The 26399-nt window shown below is 36.0% G+C and overlaps 1 protein-coding gene across 2 annotated transcripts in view; it reads right to left on the bottom strand.

The window, feature by feature from the left end:
• The window catches only part of PREX2 (phosphatidylinositol-3,4,5-trisphosphate dependent Rac exchange factor 2), a 172753-nt gene that overhangs the window by 85129 nt on the left and 61225 nt on the right, over nt 1-26399 (bottom strand). For both annotated transcript variants that reach the window (XM_418285.8, XM_040691246.1), the window contains exons 8-19: nt 24868-24971; nt 19331-19480; nt 15773-15917; nt 13841-13941; nt 9097-9200; nt 7785-7834; nt 7106-7181; nt 6326-6398; nt 5127-5269; nt 4885-4977; nt 3468-3616; nt 1059-1144 (exon numbers count right to left, since the gene is read on the bottom strand). In XM_418285.8, the coding sequence (XP_418285.5) occupies nt 1059-1144; nt 3468-3616; nt 4885-4977; nt 5127-5269; nt 6326-6398; nt 7106-7181; nt 7785-7834; nt 9097-9200; nt 13841-13941; nt 15773-15917; nt 19331-19480; nt 24868-24971 (1274 nt within the window). The remainder of the gene's footprint in view (nt 1-1058; nt 1145-3467; nt 3617-4884; nt 4978-5126; nt 5270-6325; nt 6399-7105; nt 7182-7784; nt 7835-9096; nt 9201-13840; nt 13942-15772; nt 15918-19330; nt 19481-24867; nt 24972-26399) is intronic.

The following is a 26399-nucleotide window of genomic DNA, read 5'->3' as shown; positions in this document are numbered from 1 at the left end:
AACAATATATCTGTATTTCTATTATTTTTAGGTATTATCTCATCTTGGCACTGTTCAAAAAACAAACAACAAAAAAAAGCTGCAGGAATAGATGATAGTTGCATTTTAAATCTAATATCAGTTAAAGTATTTGGAAATGATATCATTACTAGCTATCACAATCTACAAAAGTCTTGAAGCAAATAAATTATTACATGTCTTCAAAAAGCAGAAATTTTGTTCTTCAAAACAGACAACAACAAAAAAAAAACAACCTATGATTCCCAATTCAGCAAAGTATTTAAACATATGCTCAAAGTCTTTCAGGTTTAGCAAACCACACAAGCAAGACTTAGGTACCATTGAGGCTAATTGGAATAATGTACATGCTTAATGAATAAGGATAGGCAGTTGAATTGAGAACCAGGTGCAGAAATAATTACCACATCAACTCAACAGTCTGTAGTTTATTACTTTCTCTCAAAAATCTAATTTCTGGCACCACAGCCTAGGAAAAAAAAAAGTAATTGAGCCCTGTTCAAATCTGGCTGCTCTGCAGATTAGTTCATTTGAAATTCCTCAATTGCAAAGGTAGGAGAAGGTGAAAGGACATGACTGCCCCACAATAGCTGAAAATGCAGAGATAGCTGGCTTCATCATTAACTGCAGGCAAGAGCAACAACAACAAAAATGCTTTACTTCTTTTATTACCAAGGCACCACTCCAAAATTTATCAAGTTAGGGATTTGACCATCATATCACAAAATAGAAAAAGTAGTATTTTAACTAGCACCATTGAAAAGATTTGTGAAAAGTGAATTTTCTGTAAAATGTTTACAGAACATTGGGGAACCACATGGTCATGCAATAAAGAAACTTTCAAGAAACAGTTCCCAACCCTCATTCACAGGATAATGAGTTTTTGGATTTATCAGCTATTCCTCCATCTATAAGGAAATCACAGCCTTAATGTACCTCACCTTAATTACTCAGTGGATCTTATTTTGATTCATCTCAGCCAGGCCAGTTACATACAAAATGTATAATTACCTCTTGCATTAACAACTCTTACAACTTACCTCTCCCAACAGCATGGACAACTGAAGGGCCAAAGCCTCGGATTTGGAACCCAAGTCCATCTGCAGAGTCAGGAATCTTCACTGTCCTGATACATGCAAAAATCCAATATGAATATAGCAAAAGGTACCATTTTGTTAATCAACATAAAAGTGGATAGCAATAAGTAGGACGTTCTTTACACCAGGGTGTAAAATTCATGCTTTCAGTCAATTCACAGTTTCAGATTCACCATCATTCATTTTCTTGACCATTTGCACCACTCACATCAGAACTAAGAGCAAGCAGATACTGACACCAACAAAGAGGAAGGCAATATTATTTCACACAGAATTTCAGTAAGCCAATTAAGACCAAAGCAGCCTGCAGATTTAAAATTCCTCCCAGAGGACTGCAATTTGAGTAAGTTGTCATAAAACAGCAACACTGAAAGCCCTGAGAAGGCAGTCAGTCTATCAGCCAACAGCACAGAGCCTGGGGACCTCAGATCATGGCCGGCCTCATCAGATGAGCTGCAGAGGACTGTGGAGACTATGTTTGCGTTACAGTTTGTTAACTTTTATTGAAAATATATACATACTTTCCACAGCCTTTCTGAGCAACTATGTAAAGCATTGAGTTTTTTGAAATGAGAGTTGCCTGCTACTGTTCATATAATGTGTACACACATCGTGTTACACTCTTGCTTAGTCTATGTGCAACAGTAATAATAAAACTTCTTAGAATCATAACCAACAAAACACTGTTCTAAGAATCAAAATTCACATCTACTCCTAAAAATGCAACCCTGAGTTCACCCAAAATAAGCTAATGTGATATTAGCTCAGATTCCAGAAAAAGCAACGCAGCTGCATTAGCCCTTATCTGAGCTCGTTAGGTCACGCATAACACTGCACTGATCTAACTCTGCAGTCTTTACTTCCAGAGCCAGCTCTGTTAATATTTAAGGGGTCTTTGCCCCAGACTCCACTTGCCAGTGCAAAAGAAAACTGATGGTGATAAGTGAATGTAAAATGCATATGAACTATAAGAATTCTGACATTCAAATAGATTTGAATAATATCATTGAATTATTTCTTTTTCTTTCAGGTTTTGTGTTTTTTTGTTTGTTTGTTTTTTCTGGTAAATACAACTTTTAGCATTTGGAGCCAATTACAAGCAGACAGGAGATCCAAATCCCATTGGAGCCCATAAATTTGTACAAAATATCTGTACAAAAATATACTTCGTAAACATATTAATGAATAAATTAAGAAAGAACATCACTGGAGGCTTCAGCTAAGAATTTGTGAGAGAACTGTCTCCCCTGCCAACACAGTTGTGCTAGAAGCAGCCTCTGACAAATGCAGGCAGTACAGGAAATAAATTCTTAAACTCATCTGAACTCCTCATTCACCAGATCGTCTCTGTCAGCCCTGAAATTCACTCACATTCTTACTGTGTCAGAAATCCAAGATCAGCATTAAAGAAACACTAATATAAGCTTTTTATGTTTGCTATAGAACATTCATCTACAGTGCTTTTGTTGCTGCTACTGCTTGGTTGCTGTTGTTTTTGAATCATCAGCCCAGATTATTGACTTCATGCCGTATCTCTTTCTTTGCTCTTTTTCCCACTCTGGTTACCACTGTATTTCTCAAGACATCTTCCCTATTAACAGGAGAAACACATCTCCATTCTGCTGCTCAAGGTTCTTTTTCCAAGGTTCTCTACATGTTATCTGACAATAGAGCATGACTTCTCCTTACTCTGCAAAAGCTGATGAGAACTTCCCCCAGCTGCTCTCTCTTACTCTCCTATTTCACTGTTATGTAGAAACCATTAACAACTGCATTAACCTTACTAACAGATCTACGCTTGTTTACGTAACAAATGAACCCAGGCATTAAGCCTCACTTAGTCTTTCTTCTACATAACAAATTTCACTTAGGTAGGAGGGTTCAGAACTTTGTATAAAACCTCATCTGTTGCAGAAAGATTGGAATTTGTTTACTTGCCAGGGTTGCTTACACAACCAGCACACATACCAAAGAGGCCCATCAGATCACAAAGTCCAGCTTCTGACAAACTGGGAACTAATCCTCAGACAGGGGAACTTGTTTAATAAATATAGTAAGAGAATATAGTAAGAGACAGGAGATTGAAACTGCCCATGTATTCCAAACTTTATTTATACACTTGTGGTTTCTGTATACACACAGAGTGCCAGACCTGATGATCTAAGCTCATTTGTCTTGTCTTTGCTGATGACAAACATAATAAAACAAAGTCAAAGCAGGTCAAACTGCTTGGCTTTATGAAGTTAAGATCAGTAATAACTTTAGAACGGTGCTTTTTGAAGTTCCACTTGTCTTTTAAAATTTGCTTCATTTGTAATTTCTAAAAGTTTCCCCAAAGGAATGACAACTTACTCCCGTGGTTTAGTGCTGACAAGAACCCGCAGGGGCTTTCTGCTGTTTAAACACATTTTCAGGAAGCAATCCACTTCGCTAAAGGGTCGCAGAAAAACCAGGTCACCATTAATGGCAAAGATTTTTTTCCCAACTTCCAAGCCTGCCATCTAGAAAACAATAATAGTTGTGTACATATTTCCCTTCTATAACCAACAACATATTTTCTTCTGCTTGAATGCAACTCCAATATGAATAATGACCACACATCTAAAGAAAATTATTTATGTCCCCTTCATAAAGTATACAAGACATCAAAAGACACCAAAAGTGTTCTGGAACTGGTTACAGTGTCCTATGAAGAGATCTAAAGACAAGCCCTAGTCTCATTCAAGACGTTATGAAATTACATTACTACATTAGTTAATATTGGTAAATTAACAAAACAGCCTTCATTGATCCAGTTGGTTTCGATGATGCTTTTTTTTTTTTTTTTTTTTTTTTTTGGTGATGTCACATGATCTGTCTTTCTCAAAAGGAATTAAAACTTCTTTTGTAAAGATATATATACTATGATCCAAAACAAAATGTATCCTTAAAACATTTATGGCCATACCTTTGAGCAACAAATATATGTACAAGCTTTAAATTGTAGTCTAACAGGAAAGAAACCATTCCCAGCTAGGATGGTAGGCATACACAGAGCAGCTTAGGGCACACACTAAGTCTTAGATCATGATAGAACCCGACTGCTGAAAAAGACCACATGGAATCACGCAAAGCTAACAGAGGAAAAAAAGAGAAAACTAGCCCTGGATATATCTTTGTGGCTATATTATATTAGTGATCTGCTACCTCTATTTTTACTAAAACTTCAACCCCACAGTGAGATGTAGAAGTGCTTGAAATCCAGGTCTGAATGTTTCTTCTTATGGAAGTCTTGTTCTGTATGTTTACACATAAGACTCCCATGTTTTTCACTATATAATATCAAAATACTCAAAGAGCAACTAAAGCAATGCTAACAAAACAAAAGGCTGTAATTTATTCATTCAGATTTCTAAATTCTAGACTTTGCTTAATATATCCTTTGTTATGAAATACATCAAATGCAATCTACAGACTACCATATTTTTCTGCATTCATTTAATGCTATGGAAGGATGCTTACTCCACTCATCAGCAACGTTATAAGTGGAATATTTTAATAAGCATAAAAATAAATTTATTATTTTTGTATCAAAACTCAGAACAAATTTCCTATGTAGAAAACAAGTGTTGGTAATGCTCACAGTTCTATTTTGTTTCAAACTAAACAAAGCAAGATTCATAACCACAGATTTCTCAGAACATTCTCATATTGCTGTATTATCATCTACTACACATTTTCTTAACTGATGTAAAATAAAACAGGAAAGTTAATTTATAATATTTAATACCTCGGCATTTGATGCTTTCTCCACCACCTTAATAATTGGCACCTTATTTTTATCTTCTAAACCAAAACCATAGGTACCTTCATTAGATTTAATCTGAAAAATAGAATTGTTCAAAATATTGTTCAGAAAGGCATTTAGTAAAGTATAGCTCAGTTAATAAATGAATACACAGTGCTAATTTATTGCCAGTACAACCAATTTTTTGTTCTCATCCAAGTATATAATCATTTGGCTTAACTCACCAACAATGACTTAGCTATGACATTTTCCACTACTTTCAAATCATGTTTCATCAGTCTGTGTTTCATATTTGACCCTTCCATTTCTTCATCCGCATAAAAACGGAACAGCAGTGGTTCATCTTTAAATTCACTTTTCTCTAACACTGTAAGAAACAGAAACACAGACATGAGTACTTGTACTACTGAACATCAATACACCGGTTAAGCACCAGCTAATTATTTTGTGTGTGAACCTATTGAAATCTTAATTTTTAATCTAAAAAAAAAAAAAAAATTTTTTTTCTGGATCCATTATACGTAGGTAACACGAAGTTCCTTCTCAGCTACAGAATTTGGATTTCACCAAGCTTAGGAATACATATTAGCCTGAAAAGGTTTTAGTGAAAATGCCAACCACAAGATTTCTTCTTAAAACAGATTTAAATATACAGTTTTCAAAAGTTCTGCTGAACAACTGCTGGAAATGTTCACAGCCAAGACCTGGCACTCACCAAATGGCGAGGCATGCCAGGTTCAGTATTACAAATGGTTTGCTGGGACTACGGAAGCAACTAGAACAGCAGACAGATACAGTCTGCATGTTCAAAGACTAAGGAGCAAAAGAATGAACAGTGTCTGAAAGGATGTTAATTCTCCATCCTTATCTCAACCAGCTGATGAGAAAATCATTTTCTCCTCCTTTTATTTCAGTAAATGATGCATTGCTTCAAGTGTTTCACTGAAATTTTCCCTCTGATGGTATTAAATGCAACCTCATTCACCTCATTTTTGTCACTCTCTTCTTTGTTCTCTGCTATCATTAGCATTCTCTTTTTTTTTTTATCCCTACAGTCCACCTTCTTCAGCTGCCACCACTTCACATTTTTTGAAGTCACGCTCCTCCACTCATTTAATTCCTCCAAAAATGCTTTCTTTCTTTCCTACAAATTACCTCAATTACCATCTTCAGTCACATCTGAGTAAACATATTACTTGCTTAAGAATATTCTTTCAAAGAAAGAAACCCTCAGTATATGCTTTGACTGAAAATAATTTTCAGAGTATAAAATGGCTTGTTTTTTCTTCATTAAGATTACAGCAGCGATATACTCAACCATCTTGCAATTCCTTCTTTAAATCTTTAATAGCGCCAACATTTCCCCTCTACTATGTAGACGGCACTAGAACAAACACAGCTTGTAGAGGATGCATTTACTTACCATGGTGCATAAAGCCATTATCACAAAGAGCTACACCAAAGATCATAGCTTCTTCCCTGGTCCGGCAATCTCCCTGTTAAACCATAACGTGTAATTTTTTATATACTTTAAAATATCAGCAAAATGCTTTCTATTTGCAATGGCTTAATCCCACAGGGCCAGCAATGGTTGAAGATTACATTTACCATCATCACCTTTAGATTTTTACAGTGAGCATACGAACTATTATAAAACATCAATATTATACCCCATTATAATTATAAAATGGAAATATTTTAACAGCACATTCTCAATTAAAATCGGACATGATGAAATCTAAAAGTATTGACAGTTTTAACTTTTATTTCATGAAGCTGGTACACGTTGACTGAGTGAGCAGGTTATCCTGTTCCTGGTTTGCATAAAACAAAATGGAACCATGACAGCAAACTGATGCTCACTTTTATCCCTCTAGATAGTAATTTAGTTTTCAGAGTCTATCCATTTCATTTTAAGCCTCAAAAAATGCTACATGCTGAATCACAAAGCTAAGTCTCATTAAAACATTTAAAGTTCAATTGCAAATAAGGAAGTTAATTACAAAAGGAATGAATAGTATAGCTACTGGCAACTGATTTCTGTTACTTTCCTAGTTTAAGAGGATTACACTTAGACACACACACTGTTCTAAATAACTCTCATAGTGTTTGCATATTATTTCACTTATTCCATCACAACCTTTCAAATCAGAATTAAATACAATATTTAGACAAGTACAGAAATCCAAAGGTATAAACTTGCCTGTGCAATCAACCAGTCTATGAGTTTGTTAGCCATGACAACAGATTTGTAGGTTCGCAGATGATAATCTTTATCCCTGTCCAAAATAAAACAAATATATTATGTCAACCAAAACATCAAAAGAGTCTAAAATCAAAGACAAACAAGCAACAAAAAAACCAACCCTTATTTTTCTATACGAGGTAATACAAGCATGAATTGAGCAATTTGTAATGGTTCAGAAGTAGAGCTTCTGAAGTTGCCTCTGGAATAAAGCAAGTCAAACCTTTCAGTACAGACAGAAAGAAGGAGGCTGAACATATCTTATACATATCATTGCCAATTATGTCACTGAAGTGCAAAGACAGGCGCCTTGTTATAGATGGGACTCTACAAATGAAGTAATGGAGAGTTAGTAAAGAAGCGAGTATATTAATAAATACAGTAAGCATCTAAGCATATACATCAGGACCTAGAAAGCTTTTGAAGTATGGAGAAAAAATGGTCATCCTGAACTTTGTAGTCATTTTTTGCAGTTATACTTCTTTGTCTTCATAGTCCTTCCATCTTTTTTACTTCTCCCAAAAGACCGATCTTAAGGTATGCTTTACGTTTCCTACGTTCAAACACGAAATTTTCATCTTCAGAATATATATACTTCTTTTGAATAATTCTCTAAGGATTTTGCAAATGGACTCACCTAATTACTGGGGTAAAGAGACTGTGAAGGCGACAGTACAGTCGTACACCCTGTTAAAGAGAAAGATGAGTTTAGTTACGCATACACACCCCAGAGAACACAAGGGGAACGGACATAGAAAGTTCCAATGCACTTCATTTAGCTAACAAAACAAAACTATTCAGATGTCTACATGTGTCAAAAGTTAAAAATTCCAGATAACAATATTGATGATTAAATAAAGAGAAATAAAACATCTCAAACCAAGCTTCACTGACATACATGCAGAAAAGGATTGTCGTTAAGGTATCATTAACAATTTTTTAAAGCATAGAATTAGGAAAAAAAATACACAGAATCTGAATGGCAAAGCAATGTTTCTGTGTACTAAGGTTTCCCTAATCACTGCTCGCTGTTCTACACACAAAGCAAAGAAAGTTATATATATATATATACACTTCTATTTTTAATATTGCAATTACAAATAACTAGGAAACAAAAAGTTAACCAAATCAGATATGTGAAATGTTTTCAATTAAAATAAATAAATGAATGAATGAAACATTTGGATGAACTTAAAATACTACCACCAGAAAATAGAATTGAAAAAAGAAATCACATAAGTAATCCTTAGTAGATTATAAAAAATAATCATGTTAATAACATGCAAGATGAAACTTGTATAACAATAAAAAAAACTGTACCAAAGTAGATTTCATCCTACACTGTTGTGTCTGTACTGAAGATTACTCTAGATACATCTTGCGTTAACAAATGCCAGCAGAAAAATTAAAATGAAAATAGCAGAAATGCTATAATGAAATGCCCAAGGATGCTGCCATTTACTACTACCTCAATATCATGAAAATTTTAAATATTAACAAGTTTAAAGGCAAATTCGTTGCGTCTAGTATAGTAGATGGACAGTACTGTCTATCTGATTCCTGGTTTACTACCTTGATAAGGCACTAATAAAAGACGCTCAGATATACGAGAAAATTTAAAAGAAAAAAGGAAAAATTATATACATGCAGTTTCATATCTAGTAAAATGAATTAAAAAAATACAATGGACTGAAATGTCAGCTTCACAATCACCAGAAATACGGGCAATGCATCCCATACATGAAATCATTTAGTAACTAAAATACATTTTTACATTTTGTATTTAAAAGGTTTAAAAAAAAAAAAAAGCCAAAAATCTTTCCTTACAAATGGCAAGTGTGTGGGGACGTTGTGTATTCTAGCATAACATTTTACTTCATTTCTCAAGAAGAATCTCCATTTTGAATGCATTTTTTTTTTTTAGTAATAGCAACTGCTTCACTTTTTACCTTAGAAATGACTTCCTGCATCTCACTCCTTGGATAGTATGTTCCGTCATCGTATCGGAATCTGTACAGCATGTGTTCAGGTTTGAACTGGTGCTTATCAGTAACTAAACAAAAAAACAGTACATTGTCAGGTTACACTTTCTACAGGACAGCAAAGAAGAAGGACAAAGTCATTGATCCTAATAGCAGCCCATTACAGAGTAGAGTTCTGACACAGGGAAATGAGGAAATCATCTGCCACAAGTTGCTCTATGTCAGTGGTGGTATTTTTCAAAACATTAAAGTAGCCTACAGGAAACTAATGAATTTTAAGTAACAGGGTAAAGAATAAGATAAACAAACAGCCTGGGAACGATCCAGAAAATCAGGCACTTGCATGTGTTGTAGTCTTCAGCACTTTTGCAAAGCTTATCTATCAACTACCAAGAATACAGCTTCTTTTCCAATTATCAATCTATTTTTCCACAATATTCTAATTTTTGCTGAAGCCAATCTCAGATGAGTCAGTAAAGAATCCTCCAGAAACATCTGTCCAGTCTTGCACTGGAGAGGGTAGAGGGCATGTCTTCTGCTATACAGAGCCAGCTGAAGGTCTTTGGTGCAAGAGACTCGCATTTCTTACAGGGCTCTTGAATGGCCTGGGTTGGAAGGGACCTCAAGGAAGGCCCATCAACCTCCAACCCTCCCCACAACAGGCAGGGCCACCAGCTTCCACATTTAATACTCAATCAGCCTGCCCAGGGCCCCATCCAACCTGGCCTTGAACACCTCCAGGGTCAGGGCATCCACAGTCTCTCTGGGCAGCCTCTTCCAGCACCTCACCACTCTCTTGGTAAAGAACTTCCCCCTGACATCCAACCTAAATCTTCCCTCCTTCAACTTAAAACCATTTCCCCTTGTCCTGCTGTTATCTACCCTTTCAAAGAGATTACTCTGCTCCTGTTTATAGTCTCCCTTTAGGTACTGAAAGGCTGCAATTAGGTCACCCTGCCTTCTCTTCTCCAGGCTGAACAAGCCCAGCTCCCTCAGCCTGTCTTCATAGGGAAGGTGCTCTAGCCCTTTGATCATCTTCGTCACCCTCCTCTGGACCCTGTCTTTCTTGTATTGGGAGCTCCAGAACTGGACTCAGTACTCCAGATGGGGCCTCATAAGGGCAGAGTAGACAGGGACAATCACCTCCCTGTCCCTGCTGGCTACCCCAGCAGGATCCTGCAGATACCCCTGATGGATTCCAGGATACCATTTGCTTTCCAAGCTGCAAGAGCACACTGTTGGCTCATGTTCAGTTTTTCATCCACCAGGACCCCCAGGTACTTTTCTGCAGGGCTACTCTCAAGGACTGCTCCTTCCAGTCTGTATATATGCCTGGGATTCCTTCAGCCCAAGTGCAAAACCTTGCACTTTGCTGTGTTGAACCTCATTAGATTCACCCAGGCCCACCTTTCAAGTCTGTTGAGGCCCCTCTGAATGGCACCCCTTCCTTCCACTGTGGAAGTCAATATAAACCATTCATTTTGCCAAAGATCCATGAAAAAGGATCTTATCAGGTGGATTCCCATTCAACAGAGTTTCACAAGATTTTGAGAACAAAACCTCATAACTTCAAATGTTTTGTCAAAACACTTTCATACTGTCAAGCTCCTCAGTATCTCCACACATCATCAGATTTGTGGACACAAAATTTGGACATGGTATGTACAGTGGTTTCACCAGTGTCATATGCAAAGTAAAATAACTACCTGCATTTGATATATCTACAGATAGTAAAGCCCAAGACATCATTCTGATTGTCTTGAACTGATGGCTTGTGCTGAGGTGATTATCCAAAATAACCCCTCTTTTATATACCATAAATTTGTAGTACATCAGACACAAAGTTCACACATATAATGCCTAACACAATTGTTGAAATGAATTTCACTGTAGTATGATCATTTAAACAGGAATGTATATCTTCTAATAACTAATTTCCTACTGTTGGAGAAAATACATATTCCAGTAGATCAACATACATCAAGAGTTTTTAAAATTGGAAACTACAGAAGACAGAAAACACCACCACCACCAGGATCATACTGCAGAGGAAAGAAAAATGCCTACAAAGCACCCTTCCATTCTTGCTTGTCCACGAAAAACAGAGAAGTCTCTGTGCTCTAAAGAACACTGTTTTGTCTTCACAGCCTCTACTAACACACAGCACACCAAAAACTACGGTAGTAGGCCCACAGATTTGCCACATCCTGAACTCTAGAAAGCAAGGAAACCAAGCAAAGATGTTTCCAACTCAAATGTATTATGCAAAATACTAAATATATCCAGGAAATGCTGTGAGTGAAGCTGCGAATTACTATTCATTTTAAGGCTGGTTTATTTATTCTTTTTTTCTATTATATAGATGTGATTTGGTTTGTTGTACTCAAAGAAGAACAGATACATCAGCTACTGGTATGTACCAGTTTCAGGTGTACATTTGCAAGAGCACAGTTTCAAATGCTTAAAGATGATAAAATGCATCACTGCCACTAAAATAAGGAACCCCAAGTTGTTTTGTATTTCACTACCAACCCTACTTCCATACTTTCTTTTGGGACAGATTTTTATATGGCACACATCAGGTTTGAACAGGATATTTTTACTTTTCTCCCAGGGTAATTTTGATGAAGATCCATATACCAAGCACGACCACATAAACACTTATTCATTTAAAATTATCTGACATTTAAAAGGACCTGTATTCACACTAATTTTCTAACCACAAAGCTCCTTAATGCCTTGAGAGGAAGATTCCACCTCTCATCATCGGTAGAAAGTGACTGGACAAAATATCTCACTATGACAATGAATAAACAGATTTTATCTTTCATAAAACTGGGAGAAAAAAAAAAAAAAGGAAAAAAGCTTAGCTTCTAATTGTTCGCATACATGGAAGCAAAACAATGCCCACCACAACATGGGTCTGGCATGGCTGGAATGAAGCATATGCTAGAATATGTTAGGTCTAACAAAGCTCCCTACAACATTCACCATGTGAATAACAGCCAAACTTTCTTTCTCCCTTGCTCCCTCTGTGAAAACAGATGGTTCATTCAGCTTTATTTTAAGAGTTCTATTTTCACTGAACCACAGCTGGATCCACTATTCAAAGTAACATGTCTGGCTCAGATTTCAGTACTCTGATATAATTACCCATTTATCTCATGAAATTACACAATATTCATTTAACTCTGTATTGAGAAAGTCCATCATCAGTGTATTTGGGATATAAATTACAAGATCAAGTATCAGTATCTAAAGGGGAGCCATAAGAAAGAAAGGAATAGATTCTTTAGCAGAGCCTGTTGTGATTGAACATGGGGAAAAAGTTCCAAACTAAAAGAGGGGAGATTTAGATTAGATATAAGGAAAAACTATTTTTACAGTAAGTGTGGTGACGAACTGAAACAGGCTGCTTCCTGGTGACATTCAAGGTCAGGTTTGATAGAGCTCTGAGCAACCTGATCTAGCTGTAGGTGTCCCTGTTCACCGTAGGGTAGTCAAACTAGATGACTTCTAATGGTCCCTTACCAACTCAAACAATTCCATGATTCTAAGAGAAGAATCTCTGGGAAAAGAACCATTCAGTTGGAAACAGCCATGTGTGTAGGAAACACAATAGCATCTGACATCTGAATGACAATGGAAGAAAATCACACAGACTGATATTAAAGCATTTAAGACTACATCACTACTAATGAATAACTTCAGTGTTTTTCCTCCTACACCATGTATGTCTAAAATGCATACAGCTAAGTGGCACTCTGTTGCTCCCACTTTCCAGCCGAGCATGTGAAGACATGGTGGCAAAGTATTAAATTCATTACTGGCTGAAGTATTTAAGCATTATCGTGAAAATTATCAATAATTCCATCTAAATTTATGCCTTGAATCTATGCTAGAATAGTAGCTAACTTCACAACTTTCACTAACTGCTTTTTAATTTTTTAAAGTGACTGAACAGAAACTTCTGAAAAGCAGAGTTTCTCCACTTTATTTATATGGTCCTGCTGGATGATACCTTCTAAAAGTAACAGAGACAAGGACCAGCTCTGATAAGAATGTTTGATAGGTAAAATGTCAATGGAAATTATCCTGAAGAAATCAAACCTTATCAGCTCAAAAATGGAACCGTTTCACCAGAATGAACTTAATACAGATAGTTGACTGAAAACTTCAACATAAAAATATGAATTTTAGTAACTCTACAACCTAGTGAAAACAAGGCCCTAAAATTCAGAACTTTAAACTTATGGGTTCTAGGCTGGATTTAGCAACTAAACTTGCAATTCCCAACAGAGGATCAGATATGTTTACCAGCAACTAGCTGTGATAGTTTTTGCTCTCTCCTTACTAACAACTTATGTTGTTATATGTCCAACATATGTTCCTGAAAAGCCTCACCTATATTAAAGGCTTAAATCCTTAAAAGCAGTCTCTCCTTCTGTCTTATTCCAAGAGTTATTTTTGCATAGAACAGAACAGCAATGTTTCTACAGGTCCTGTTTGCAATGTTGTGACTGTACAGGTCTAATCCGATTAAATCAGCAGAATAACCCAGTAAATATTCTCGGTATGGGCAATGGCCTCATAGGTCCCTACAAAGGCATAATGAAGATTCAACGTATGACCACCTTTTTGTTAAACAAAATTAAATCCACTCCAATTACAACAATTACCTTGAAAACAAGTTAAAACAAATTATATTTACCATGGTGGATAATGCCATTCTCTAATAAAGCTTGGCCAAGATGAACACCTTCTTCAGATCTGTGTATCTCTCCAATTTCTAGCAACCAGGACACAAATTCACTGAGGAAAACAGATATAAAAAAACAAACTTGAAATGTCATGCCACCATAACCACTACATTCTCTTCTCAGTTACAAGCCTAGCAAAGTTTCTTATTAACTTAGTAAGTGCTTCTTAAACTGAATAACCATTAGAATGCCATATCATCTTTAAAAAAAAAAAATCTGCTTTTTAATATTTAGACATAATACATAGGTCATGTCAAAAGTAATGCCTCCTATTTATGACACTGCACTTCAAAATCTGCATGCCCACCCAGAACATGGCTTATCTTTGACATCGCTGTCACTACTGATGAAATGCACCACTCACTGCCTCACTGTGCTCACACCCACTGCTTGGTCTCCATAAACGTTCAACAAGTGTGGAATATCAATGGGTGCCATTTTTTCATGCATTTTTTCAAGACTGCCCCTCTGCTGTCATCTGTCAAACAGCAATAAAATACCACCAACATCTGCCTCTGATGTCATGAGCCAACAAAATAAATAAAATAGGAGGCATTTTTTTCTGAGGAGCCCTAGTGTATGAAAGTTTCCCTTGATATGTCTTGTCTTCTCTGCTCGTCTGTTTCATCTAGTACCATGATAAATATTTTCCTTCTTTACCATGATTTTTTTTTTTTTTTTTTTTTTAAGTGGAATAGAGAAAACTGAACAGCTTCTCAAATTCAAGGAAATCCCATGAGTACTACTGCACCTGCACTGGGTGGGTATGAAGGCAGGACATAATGGCAGCATGATAGAACAGTAGGTCTGTTATTTCTGAGACATTCTGAGTACAGAAAGAAAGTATATGGTGCACGATGAGGTAATACTGTGTTTGTCACCACAAATCTGATGCAGTCCAGAGATACCAATCTTACGGCACATTAGATATTTGCACTTCTGTTACTAATCAAAATATTGCATAGAAAGGCAGTGCAATATCAATGGGCTTTAACTGGTGACCCAGAGAAGAGAGCATACTTCAAAAGGGTCCATTTCAAAGATAGAACAGGAAAACCACCTTTCATTTAAAGGCCTGAATGTTTTACACAACTCCATATGATGAGTGTATTCTTCACCTTCTTCCAAGAGTCCCTCTGAGGAAATGATTCAATCACAACTCAATAATTAATCTTAATCCTGGTTTCAACTCTCACCAGCTACAAGGTATTGGATAGTACATGAAAATCTCCTGTTTCATTTCCTCTATTGAACACAGTGGTGAGAATCCTCACCAGAACGCACAGTTGTGTAAAACAGTGACTGATAAAAACATTTTCCATACTCATCTGTCTTATGGTAAGATGAAATAAGGATAAGCTCTCTGCCTCCAAAACTGCATTTTTTTTTTTGTAATATACATAACATCAAACGTTACAGGACCTATTGCGTTCTCTTCCTCATGCATGCATGAGGAACATGGCATTCTAAAGATCTTCCACAAATAAATTTTTAAGTATGTATGCTGCATTTAGTAATTCCATATCTGACATGCAGGCAAGAGGAGAAGGGAAACTGTTTCAGAGACAGATTTGTTTTAGGTGGGTTAAAGTAAATTTGACACTCTAAACTAGGCACTTCAGAAACGAAAATGCATTGAACAAGTAGGGAATTATTTCTCTAAAGAAATTATTTTATTGGATGCATTTTCATAGTTTCAGCCTTTGCAGCCTTGGCCCTTTAAAAGCTACACATCCAGTTTCAGGCAGACCATTTTACATTTTGTCTAAATTCTGAGAGACAAATAGTTCTAACAGACAGTGTGTGGTTTTTATAAAAATCCCAAAGAAGATTTAAAATGCGTTTTTAGAGAGTTAAAATTCATGGTTGACTGTATGTAATACCTTCCAAGAAAGCATTTGGGGAACGTGGTTAATTTCCTCTTCCTGTCTTTGATGAGACTGCCTTGCTTGCACATCATTTTGTATAGTCTTTCTCCTTGCTCAGAAATCATCACCCAAGTGTCTTGTTCCATGCCCAATTTCAAACCTGTTAAAAATACAATAAAATTTTATGAAACAACATTGCCATTACATTTCAAAATCTTCACCAAAATGGAGAAGTGATATCAATATTTTACGTATTAACAAGCAAAAGGAATTGGTTTTCATTATTCTACTCTGAATCAAGACTTCTCTATGAACATCTAATATTCATAAAGCATAATCAAGAGTTACAAATTACAGTGAAGTCAAACTGTTACTGAAAACATGCACCTTTACCAACAGTACCATTGATATTGCAGTAATACTAATCCTGTAATTTTCAGACTTCAGTATCTGAACATTAACAAAGGACATTTAAAAAAGGACTTTGTTTATACTCCTACCATGTTACAAGAAAAGTATTTCTACATTTTTTTTTTCAGATTTCCAAGGAACTGTCACTAATTATCTGTTATAAACTTGTTAATTTCCTAAAAGATTAACGCACCCCTTTTCCACAGAAGCACTTTCATAACTAGATTTTTATTTGTTTCAGAATTTTCCCAAAAGCTATCAAGGAGTTTAATTCAACGTTTATTATTTTCATCTGTTTCACCTCTTGAGAAAGTCACTACATTTTCAGAATTACAGATGATCAAAAACAGTTCTTGTTGAATTATGCATCACATTGGCCATTGACAGAAGTTTGCTCTCCCAAGGCGTACCACAAACCTTCAAACCTTGTATTTTCTCTACAACAGTTCTTAATTCAGGATAAACCACACATTTCTGGAATGTCTTGTTTATGTTTTCAGTTTCTCTTTCCAAATATGCACATTTTAAAAAATTATAACTGTACATACTCAATATGGGTAAGTACTCTGCCACTTCATTAATTCTGAAAAATAGCCAGACAAAAATTATAAGAAAAAGCTAACAAAGGTATTGGTCACAGATACAGAAGTCTCTCATCCATGAATGAGTCAGCAGTGGTGCCACACGATCGTAAAACTTGACTTACTCCCAGAAGAAGAACATCTAACCAGTATACTACTTTTGGAGCTTAAGGGATGCTGATGTTTTTATTTGTATTGACTATTTGAAACAGGTCACCACAGCACTGTCAGCCTTAAAACTGATGACCATTTAAATAGATTTCTAACTTTCAGAATGCCTCAGATGGTTACACGGAAGTCTAAAAACTCACAGAAATATTTCCTAACAAAACTTTCCAATTCAGCTTTATTTCTCCTAGAAAGAAAATACATCTAAAAACATAGTCCTAGCTGAGAGTGAATTCAATAACCACTGAAAACTGCTGAACTATTTCACTTGAGACCTTCTCTTCCTTTTGTTTAGCCTCTGCCATATGGACTGCAAATAACAGTGCAGGCTGAGATTCCCTCAGTACATTGAATCTCCAAGTCTCCCAAATTCAATGGTCCAGAAAGCCCCAAGACGTGGCATACCAAGCTGTATTTCCATGCTCCACATTCTGTATTTACCTAGTCTAGAGATCACTGCAATGTAAGGATCTGTGTGAGATGAGGGGTACACAGCATTACTAAGAAGGAATACATGTGCAAGCTCTGCCACACAGTGTAGTAAAGGAGGCAGTTAATCACATGAGCCGCACTCACAGCTCAGGAGATTTGCCAAGTGTGTTTATTTAATTTAGTTGGTGTCTGACTCGCAAAGGAGACAAAACACTGTTCTCATATGTGCAGTCACTTACACTTCAGTGTAATTGTACATAAATATATAATGCATGAATGGGGTCTATATATTATTAAGCAACTACACAATTAAAGCACCTTTATGTTCACAGTGAATTCCTGGAAAAGTGTTTATAGCCGTGTTTAGACAATATTTGAATTCTAAAAACAGATCTATTTTGTTTCTGAGTGATTTGAGAACCTTTCAGCAATGAAGTTGATGTATCCTACTTTTTAATAGGTATGTATACAGACGTTTTGAAAAAAAAAAAACTTTGCTGGAGGGGATGGATACATTTCTAAGAGGATTAAGTAACTGAGATATTCAAGAAATACTTGTGAAGATTCTGTGTTACAAACTGAGTGTGTACCAAGTCCTCTCATGCTCTAGCCTCTTCTTGTTTCTTTCACGGATGTCTCCTCAGTGGCAAAAGCCTTATGACCTCCAGGAGCTGAATAATTCCAAATAATAAGATGCTAAAATCCTTTCCAGACTTCGAGAAGGCTACTTTTGACCTCAGGACCAGGAAGGTTACATCAGACTCACCTCTAATAGCAGTATAATGTGAAATAGTAAGAATACAACAACATGAAATCCTCCTACTTTGTATTCCTTAGCTAAAGGTACCAAGCACCTAGAGAAACCAAAAAAACTTAGTAAAAGTGAAGTGGGATTTTTTAGAAATCTTTTTTAGCCAGATTCAGACAAGGTCCTTTGTTTTTTGTTGTATTTGACGTCATCTCTACCACACTGTTTTTCATTCAGTATTCTAAAATGTTGATGGTTTTAGAACTCTAAGGCACCTTTTTAGCTTTTTCACTATTAGTTCTCAATAGCACTACTAATTAGTCAGTTCTCAGACACTCTAGTTGGAACTCTAATCCTATGGCAGATGTTATATGAACATCCAGTATTCAGATTTTAAACACCAAAGAAATACTGCTATTCTCTCTTTAAAGTGAAGTCACAAAATGGCTACTGTAACAGTCCACAGGAAATCTAGGCAGACCAGAAACAGAAACACAGATCTAACTACAAGGTCATATTTTCTTTCAGTACCAAGGCTCCATACATCCTTATTTATTAGGAATTTCAGCTTGCAAATGAAATTAGCTCCAGAAGATGATGACGCGTCATATTTCCCTGTTTCTATTTTGTGCTGGGTTTCACCTTTAATACAGAAGGTTATTCATAGTCACATTAGAAAACAGGATCAAATTTAAGCCAAGTATTCTTCCACCTTGGTTCAGGGATTCAAAAAAGATAGCTGTGTGGTAATGCTGATTTTTCACTTTCTTTGATTAAGGAGAATGGATTGCATATGGGGGTTGCGGGTATATTCTGTACCATTTCACATTGGATCATCTGCATGAAGAAACCTGCTCATTTCAGTGATTCAAATTTCCATTCACAAAATGTTTACAGATCCCAAAAGGCATTTAAAGTAGACCCTAATATATCACAGACCATTCTCAGGCCTTAATGAAATTATGACAACATACTCTGGTCAGGGATAAGCTGCAAAATCGCAGATAAAATCATCTCCCCATTTCCAAAATAACATTCACTACCAAAATATATGATGCAAGTCATTACATCCTTCTCAGTACAATTTTATTTTTTTTCCAAGCCAGTATTCATAAACCATCAGCTGAACTTGACACCAGAAATCTGCTTAGCAGCTGGTTTTGTTTTATATCTCAACATATAAATACAGTATGGTTTTCTGGCACATCAACACAAGGAAGTTTATTAACCTACCTTTTCGTCTCTCTCGCTCTTTCAAAATAGCTTCCAGCCATTCTTGCTTCTCTTCGGGAGTTTTTGCCATGCATACAAACCATTTGTTCTTTGCTGTGTTGTGGATCTTCCAGCCATTAATGACAGTGTGGCCACTACTGTGGTAGTCCGCTGGGAATAGATAAAATGGCTTAAAGACCAAGAACTCCTACAAAATAAATACTCATAATCCTTAAGAACTCCTAGCACGATACATAAAAATTATGAAATATGGAAAACAAAACAAAGTAAAACAGAACAAATAAATAGAATGTAAAGTTATCTGTGCCATTTCTGAACTATTATACCTTAGTGAGTGGTACTTTTAACTTTCAGTCAACTCAACATGCTTTTCATCATGTGACAGAATTGCCTGGCATATGGAAGAAGACATACTCAGTACTAAAACAAGCAGAGTCCTCTTAAAAGAACAGATTGCTGTACTTAGAGTACTTTTGTTTGTGTTAAACTGTCATAAATTGTTCCATAAAAAGCAACATTGTGGTTTCACCCATTAAATGTCTCAGAGCTGTTCTGCTGGTTGAACAATTTACTATTAAGTTTCTGAAAGGATTAAAGACACAAGGAGGAAAATACAATTGTGTTTTGAAGAATAAGCAATTCATTATATTTAATATATTCTTACTGGTATTTGATGTAAAATACATAAGTAAAAAAACTTATTATCTGAATAAATAAATATATATACAATTTGTTTACATAAACTACAATACAGAATCATAGAATCACTCAGGTTGGAAAAGACCTTGAAGATCATAAAGTCCAACCTCAATCTAATATAATAAAAATCCATTATAAGCAAATGCACAGTTTTTGAAGTATGTTCCTAACCACCTTATTTTCATTGTGCACATAGTAGGAGAGAGGTAACAACTGCTGCTAATGTTTCTAAATATCCTGAGTTTTGCCTCTTAACATGTAAAATGCTCTGCTACAAAAAGTATATAATTTACCTCTTATTGCCCCTTCTTTACTTACATGACATTTCATGTTAACATGGTAGTCCATAAATCTTATTCAGGAATTTGCTATACAGATCTTCTCTGAAACTAACACCCTTGTACAGCCTGAATACCCTTGAATAGGATTAGATACATCTCCTGAAGCAAAGTTTGTGAGGCATAAATGGCCTCTGATAGCAAACACATTTTTTTGAATAAAATATACATTAAAACTTGAACTAGTAACTATTGTACAAATTATTACGAAAATCAAAGGTCAGCATTTTCTCACCATAAACTTTCATTAAGAAGCAAGAAAGCCCTGGGGCCAGCCCTGAACTACTCTAACAAATACAGACCTCTTTACTTTGTAAATGCTTTTTCATAATTCAGCCCTGCTTTATATAATGAGATGGGATTTTCTGAAACTGAAACTCTTGCTGAAATGCTTGCTACAATTTATCATAAATCTCAGCAGACATGCTGGTATCCTTTCAATAACTCTGCATTTTAATTAGATGGAAAGCAGCCAAGCTGTCTACAGTGGGCTGGGAAATGTCAGGAACTACGAGAAAATTATGAGACTGATGGCTGATTTCTAACTCAACAAAATTTTCTGTTACTCAAAAGAGTGGAAGAAAGTGCAAGCAAGTATAAGATGGAAAAGAAACTGAATTTCTTTTTACCATACCATATTTCATACTGCTTACCCATGTAGCACATTTTTATTCGCATAACCTATGCTTAAAATCCTTTGCCTCTTTAAAAATACTGATTCTTTAAAACTAACCATCAAATCACTTATGCACCCTCAGAAAACCAGAGTCTAAAAGTCAGAGAAAATAAAGTCTCAGACAGAAGCTATCAGTTGAGACGCTGCAGTCTTCTGGAGATGAGAGGTTGAAGGGCTACTAGAGGAAGGAAACTTCACATCCCCCTGTATTATTTTTGTATGGACTTAAAAATCTAGCCATTAGGCACAAGTTGCACCTTTTTGTTTATTTGCTTTTAAGTTGCAAGTTAATGGGTATAAAACTACAGGGTAGTACTTTTCCTGTGGTCTTTTTTCATCATGCATCTGTCATCCCAACACCCTTGTTTGGCAGGGAAGTACGATCTCTAACATAGCAATTAAAATTGTCTGTAAAAAAAAAGCAGTCAAAAACACAGATTTAGATACCTATGTTTCACTATGAACCAAATTTTGATATTAATTTGAGATTTTAATTTACAAAATTTGGCTCATCCAGATGCTTGAATATCTCAGCGTACGGATTGGCATTCTGGCACTGCCTCTGAATTTCTGTAACTGCAGGACCCCAAGGGGCTGGCAGTTTGATAACACATTTATCTCATGCCCTTAAAAATCGCAGAACTCTCTGAAAAGCCCAAACACCTAGTTGGGTACTAAGACTGCCTAATGTTAGCTGGCAGTGAGTTCAGGTGGATGAAAACTGGTAGCTGTCACCAAATTTAGCAACAATAACCCACTACTATGATGACCAGCACGACTTTCAACTCTGCCTTTAACTGTGACACCCCTTTACTCTTTTAGTCCATGTGCTCCCCATGACTATAAGCCCCCACACTGTATGGCCTTCCCAGTACAACTATCAAAGACATCTTAATGGCATTCATAGCATTCTGCTACCATTCCATACAAACTCCTGCTGATTTTGGACAGCCTGTTGGACAAAATCTGATCGAGAGCTTCACACTTGCTGCCTGGTTGGCCGGACAGGAGGTTCTGACGGGCCAGCTGCACAGGAAACATGTACATTTCACAGCAAAGTAATCATACCTGCCACTCAGGCTAAGCAAAGGATTTGCAAATCTGATATCCTGGTTAGAACAGAGAGAATTTCATAAGACTTGAAGATGATCTTTGCAAAGTCTAAAGAAGCATGCTAAACAATTCATTAAGCTTCTACTTTCACAAGAAAAGGTGATGAACGATGACATCATCTAATGATGCACAGCAATACATTAAAAGCTTGCAATTTCAATGGTAACAAATTTTGTACAAAATTCAAAATGGTTTCAAAATTCAAATGGTAACAAATTTTGTACAAAATACAAAATTGCCTTTGAGAGATGCATATCAAGCGATTTATTAGTGCCATATGCAATAGACTTCTTTTCCAAATAAATAAATAAATAAACAAATAAATCTATTTTGAGGGACTTCTGTGTTTCACAGTGTTCAGATTCTCGGGAGCACCAGTGCTCAGAAACACCAAACACATAGTTGCTGCAGAGCCTTAGTTCCCTGCCTCTTCCTTATACATTTTTCCAGCAGTCTCTGGTTACTATTATCACACAGTGATTTTTCTGTTTCATGCTATATTTCAAGTCAGAACTAACATAATAAACCATAAATCTGGTATTTCCTAAGCATCAAGTGCTTGTCTTCATAAACTAAATAGCATTCATTTAATGATGGGTGAAAGCCTTTAAAAATGTACTTTCCTCTGAATTCTAAAAACTGAATAAACAAAACTGAGCGCTTCATGATGTTGAAAAGGGAGGAAGAAGAGGAAGAGAGAAGGAGAAAAAGCTTCCACCAACTGTACTGCTCAATCAAGAAAAACCTTTGTTAATTTTTGTAGGCATGTCATTAGCATGACAATAAATCACACCAGTAATCTGTTTTCCTATTTCTATTCATCTGTTTATCAGCAGTAAAGACTACACTCCTACATTTATCAGTGCTGAAAGCAAACATACTCAGTTATCCAGTTCCCTGGAGCACTGTGGTTCTTCACATCAAGAGAACAGGTGATCCCAACATCTGCAGTAAAGATCTGTGGAAGTATCAGCTAGACTCAGAAGTCTTTAACGCTTACAAAAGCCCCATGAAGAATACATGAGAAAGAGTCACGTACAGCTATGAAAATAAAAGCACTATGCCCCTAAGAGCTTGTACTCTGAAATTAGAATTAGGGAGAAGGATGGATAATAGATTATTAAGGAGAAGAAAATAATATAACAAACACTCATTTGCAAAGCTTACATGAACAAGACTCAAAAGAACAAATTGCTACACTTGAGAATGAGATAAGGCAAAAAGAATGCAATAAAATATTACAGGGTTACAGTTCAAATCCAGATGACTACAGGGGATGAGAAACAAGACATCTGGGTGCAACAAATGAGAACAGTACAGAAAATAAGACAGCAGAAGGTTAAAGAAGAGCATCATGATAGGATTGACAGAAGTACCACCACAAGGAGAAGGACTTATGACTACAAGGAAGAAAACAAATTAAAAAAAAAAAAAAAGTGATAGGAAGCAAGAAAAGGAAGAAAAGCTGCCACAGGTCAGAGAAATGGCAGATATTTCCATATTTCAAAGAGAACCATAGAAAGACAATAAAGAATAACTACAAGAAAATACTGTTCTAGGATACTGGACAAATAGAAATTGAGAAGGCAGGAAACTTGGGGATGTGGAGGAAAAATGGTGGGAATAATACACAAAATAAAATAATCAAACAACTCATTTCTGAAGTGAGGAAAAGAGGACAGGTTTTGGAAATGTTGCATATATCAAAGTAACAAGATTTAAAATGCCTCAGGAGAGGAAGTGGGAAGGAAGGAAGATGGCCTTCATATAGCCTTGTATGCAAGGCTATAGGAAATGGGTAAGGTAGCAAGATTTCCTGTTGATGGAGGAAATTAGACTACTGGTGCCTGGAGCAGAGAGAGGGATAACTTGTGCTTGAAAATCCACTGAGGAAGAAAATGAATGCACAGGAAATAAAAGGACAGTGTAAACAAAATCAAGTATTGAATAGCTAAAACAAGCCAATGAAGAATGTAATGACAGCCTTGAGAAATACAGATGATGAACACGGAGAAAGGAAGAAATCTTCACTAAAGACAACAGAAGAAATGTTTGCTTAAAGTATGGTAATACATGGAATTGGAAACAACGAAATGATGTATTACAAAGTTCTTAGAATATTCATGGTGGATATAATCTTCTGTGGTCCCAGCAATGTCAAGAGTTATAATTAAAGTGATGTCAACTAATAAAGGGGGAGTTAATTGGTTTTCTCTGGAAAAGAACTATCAAAGTCATAGAAAACTGCAAAGAGAAGTAGAAGAGAAAACTAGAAATCCAGTATGTGTCATACAATCATTGGAAATATAAAGTAATGCCTCTTATTTTATTATGTCCTAAGAGTATTACGAAAAACTCTCTTTTCCTTGAACACCTTACAAATTCAGCATTTGCTACTACAAATACATCACCTGCCTAGGGATACTATTTAGTAGAGCTGTAATGTTGTAAAGTTAAACATATGATTCCAGTTGAGCAATAAATGTTACTCTGTTTCATTACTCTGTTCATGCTAGCATTAAAGTCATCTATGACTGCTGAGCTAACAAAGTATGAAAGCCATGTGTCACAGAAGTAGAGTTTTGATAAGAGCAGATTGCTCTTTTGAAGTGGCTTCTTATCTTGTTTATTTTCAAAGAAATCATGAAGTTTCATTTGATTTCAACAGCATGATAAACTATTCTTTAAATTAGCAGCACAAATATACTCACCTGTTCCATCATCTACATTTTCTACTTCCATCACTTCTGTGTTTATTCTGCCCCGAAAAAGGTAACGATGGCCATCTGTAGATGCTTTGCTGTTCTTCAATCGCCTGATCAAAGAGGAGCAGATAAGCAGTCACCTATAATCTTGCGCTTTGTATCCGCAATGCTACTTGTACATGTAGCATTTAAAGACAACTGAAAGCGTCACAGCCCACTTATACCTGTGCAACTGAACTGTGGAAACCATTCCTGAATAGGACACTCCTGACCTTAAAGCAAAATGCTATCTCTGACAAGACTTAGACACAAACTGCTAGATGACAAGGCGTTGTAAACAAAGTCTCATACTAAATGTCCTGTTCCAGTGGCTTGATACTTACATGTCACTCTGTCATTAAAGACAAAATACAGCATGAGAGAATGTTTCCTCCTGGTTTAACCTCCTTATACTTGTCAAGAAATTGAAAACAAGGGTAGCATGACTGCGAAAATGAAATAACACCTTCAGATGTAAATCTTGTCCTGTGCACATTAGCCTGGTTTGTGGTGTTTATGTATGGAAGAACAATAAGGACATTTTTTCCTCACATAAGAGTTAATCACAAATTATAATTAAGAATTGCTGAAATTTTGTGCAGGCGTTGGTATAACTTCACACCTACTGAAGGTTTTTTGAGACTCCCAGTCCCATGCAGCTTTTCCTACGTAAGATAAACCGGAGGTGATCTTCTGTCCATTTCCGCTCATAACAATAATTAATATTGTATTCGAACAAAGGTCAGTTTCCAAGAATTAATGATCATTCTGACCTTCACTCACTCCAAAGAGACAGTAATTCTCAGAAGGTAACGCGTCTCTCAATCATTACTGTCCACTGAGTAGCACTACAACACTTTAAGTTTCTTACTCAAAAACTGAATGATTTGCTAAAAAACAGCAGCAAGTGTAAAGGGTTCAGTATGTTTTTTCTCCCAAGTGAGCTAAATCCAATAACCCTAGAGACATTTGTATCTGTGAAACTAAAGCTTAGTTATCCATGTTTATACAACTATGCTAAAAAGAATGTTCAAAAACTATATAACATATTTTGCACTATAAAAAAAAAGACTTCAAAAAAATTGTTAAAATACAAGTTTACTGAGAAGAACACCCTTCTTTGTCTCCTTGCCAGTCAGTACACAAAGTACCTTGCTGGCACATAATCATTTCCCACCTGTTGTTCAAATACTCTGAAAGTATGTTCTACATTGAGTTATACTTGTGTGCAGACATGGCACCAGTCAAAGATGCATAGGACATGACTGTACAAAAAAACAAACAAATCATTGATGTCTCATGTTTTGAGGTTTTCATCCAACACTGCATTTTATCTAGAAACTATGCCAAAAAAGTATATAATTTAGTGGTAGCCAAGTCAGAAGGTTCTAAATGATCAGTGACTTAATTATAATTGTACAACAACATATAGCAAAATTAAAAATTGAAAGAGCATGGTTTTACAGTAGAAGAGTGTATATTTAAATCAAACTGAGCAG

Source organism: Gallus gallus, chromosome 2, assembly GCF_016699485.2.
Source record: "Gallus gallus isolate bGalGal1 chromosome 2, bGalGal1.mat.broiler.GRCg7b, whole genome shotgun sequence".
Lineage (NCBI taxonomy): Eukaryota > Metazoa > Chordata > Aves > Galliformes > Phasianidae > Gallus > Gallus gallus.
The sequence above is the reverse complement of the archived record's forward strand: the minus strand, read 5'-3'. Positions and strand labels throughout refer to the sequence as shown.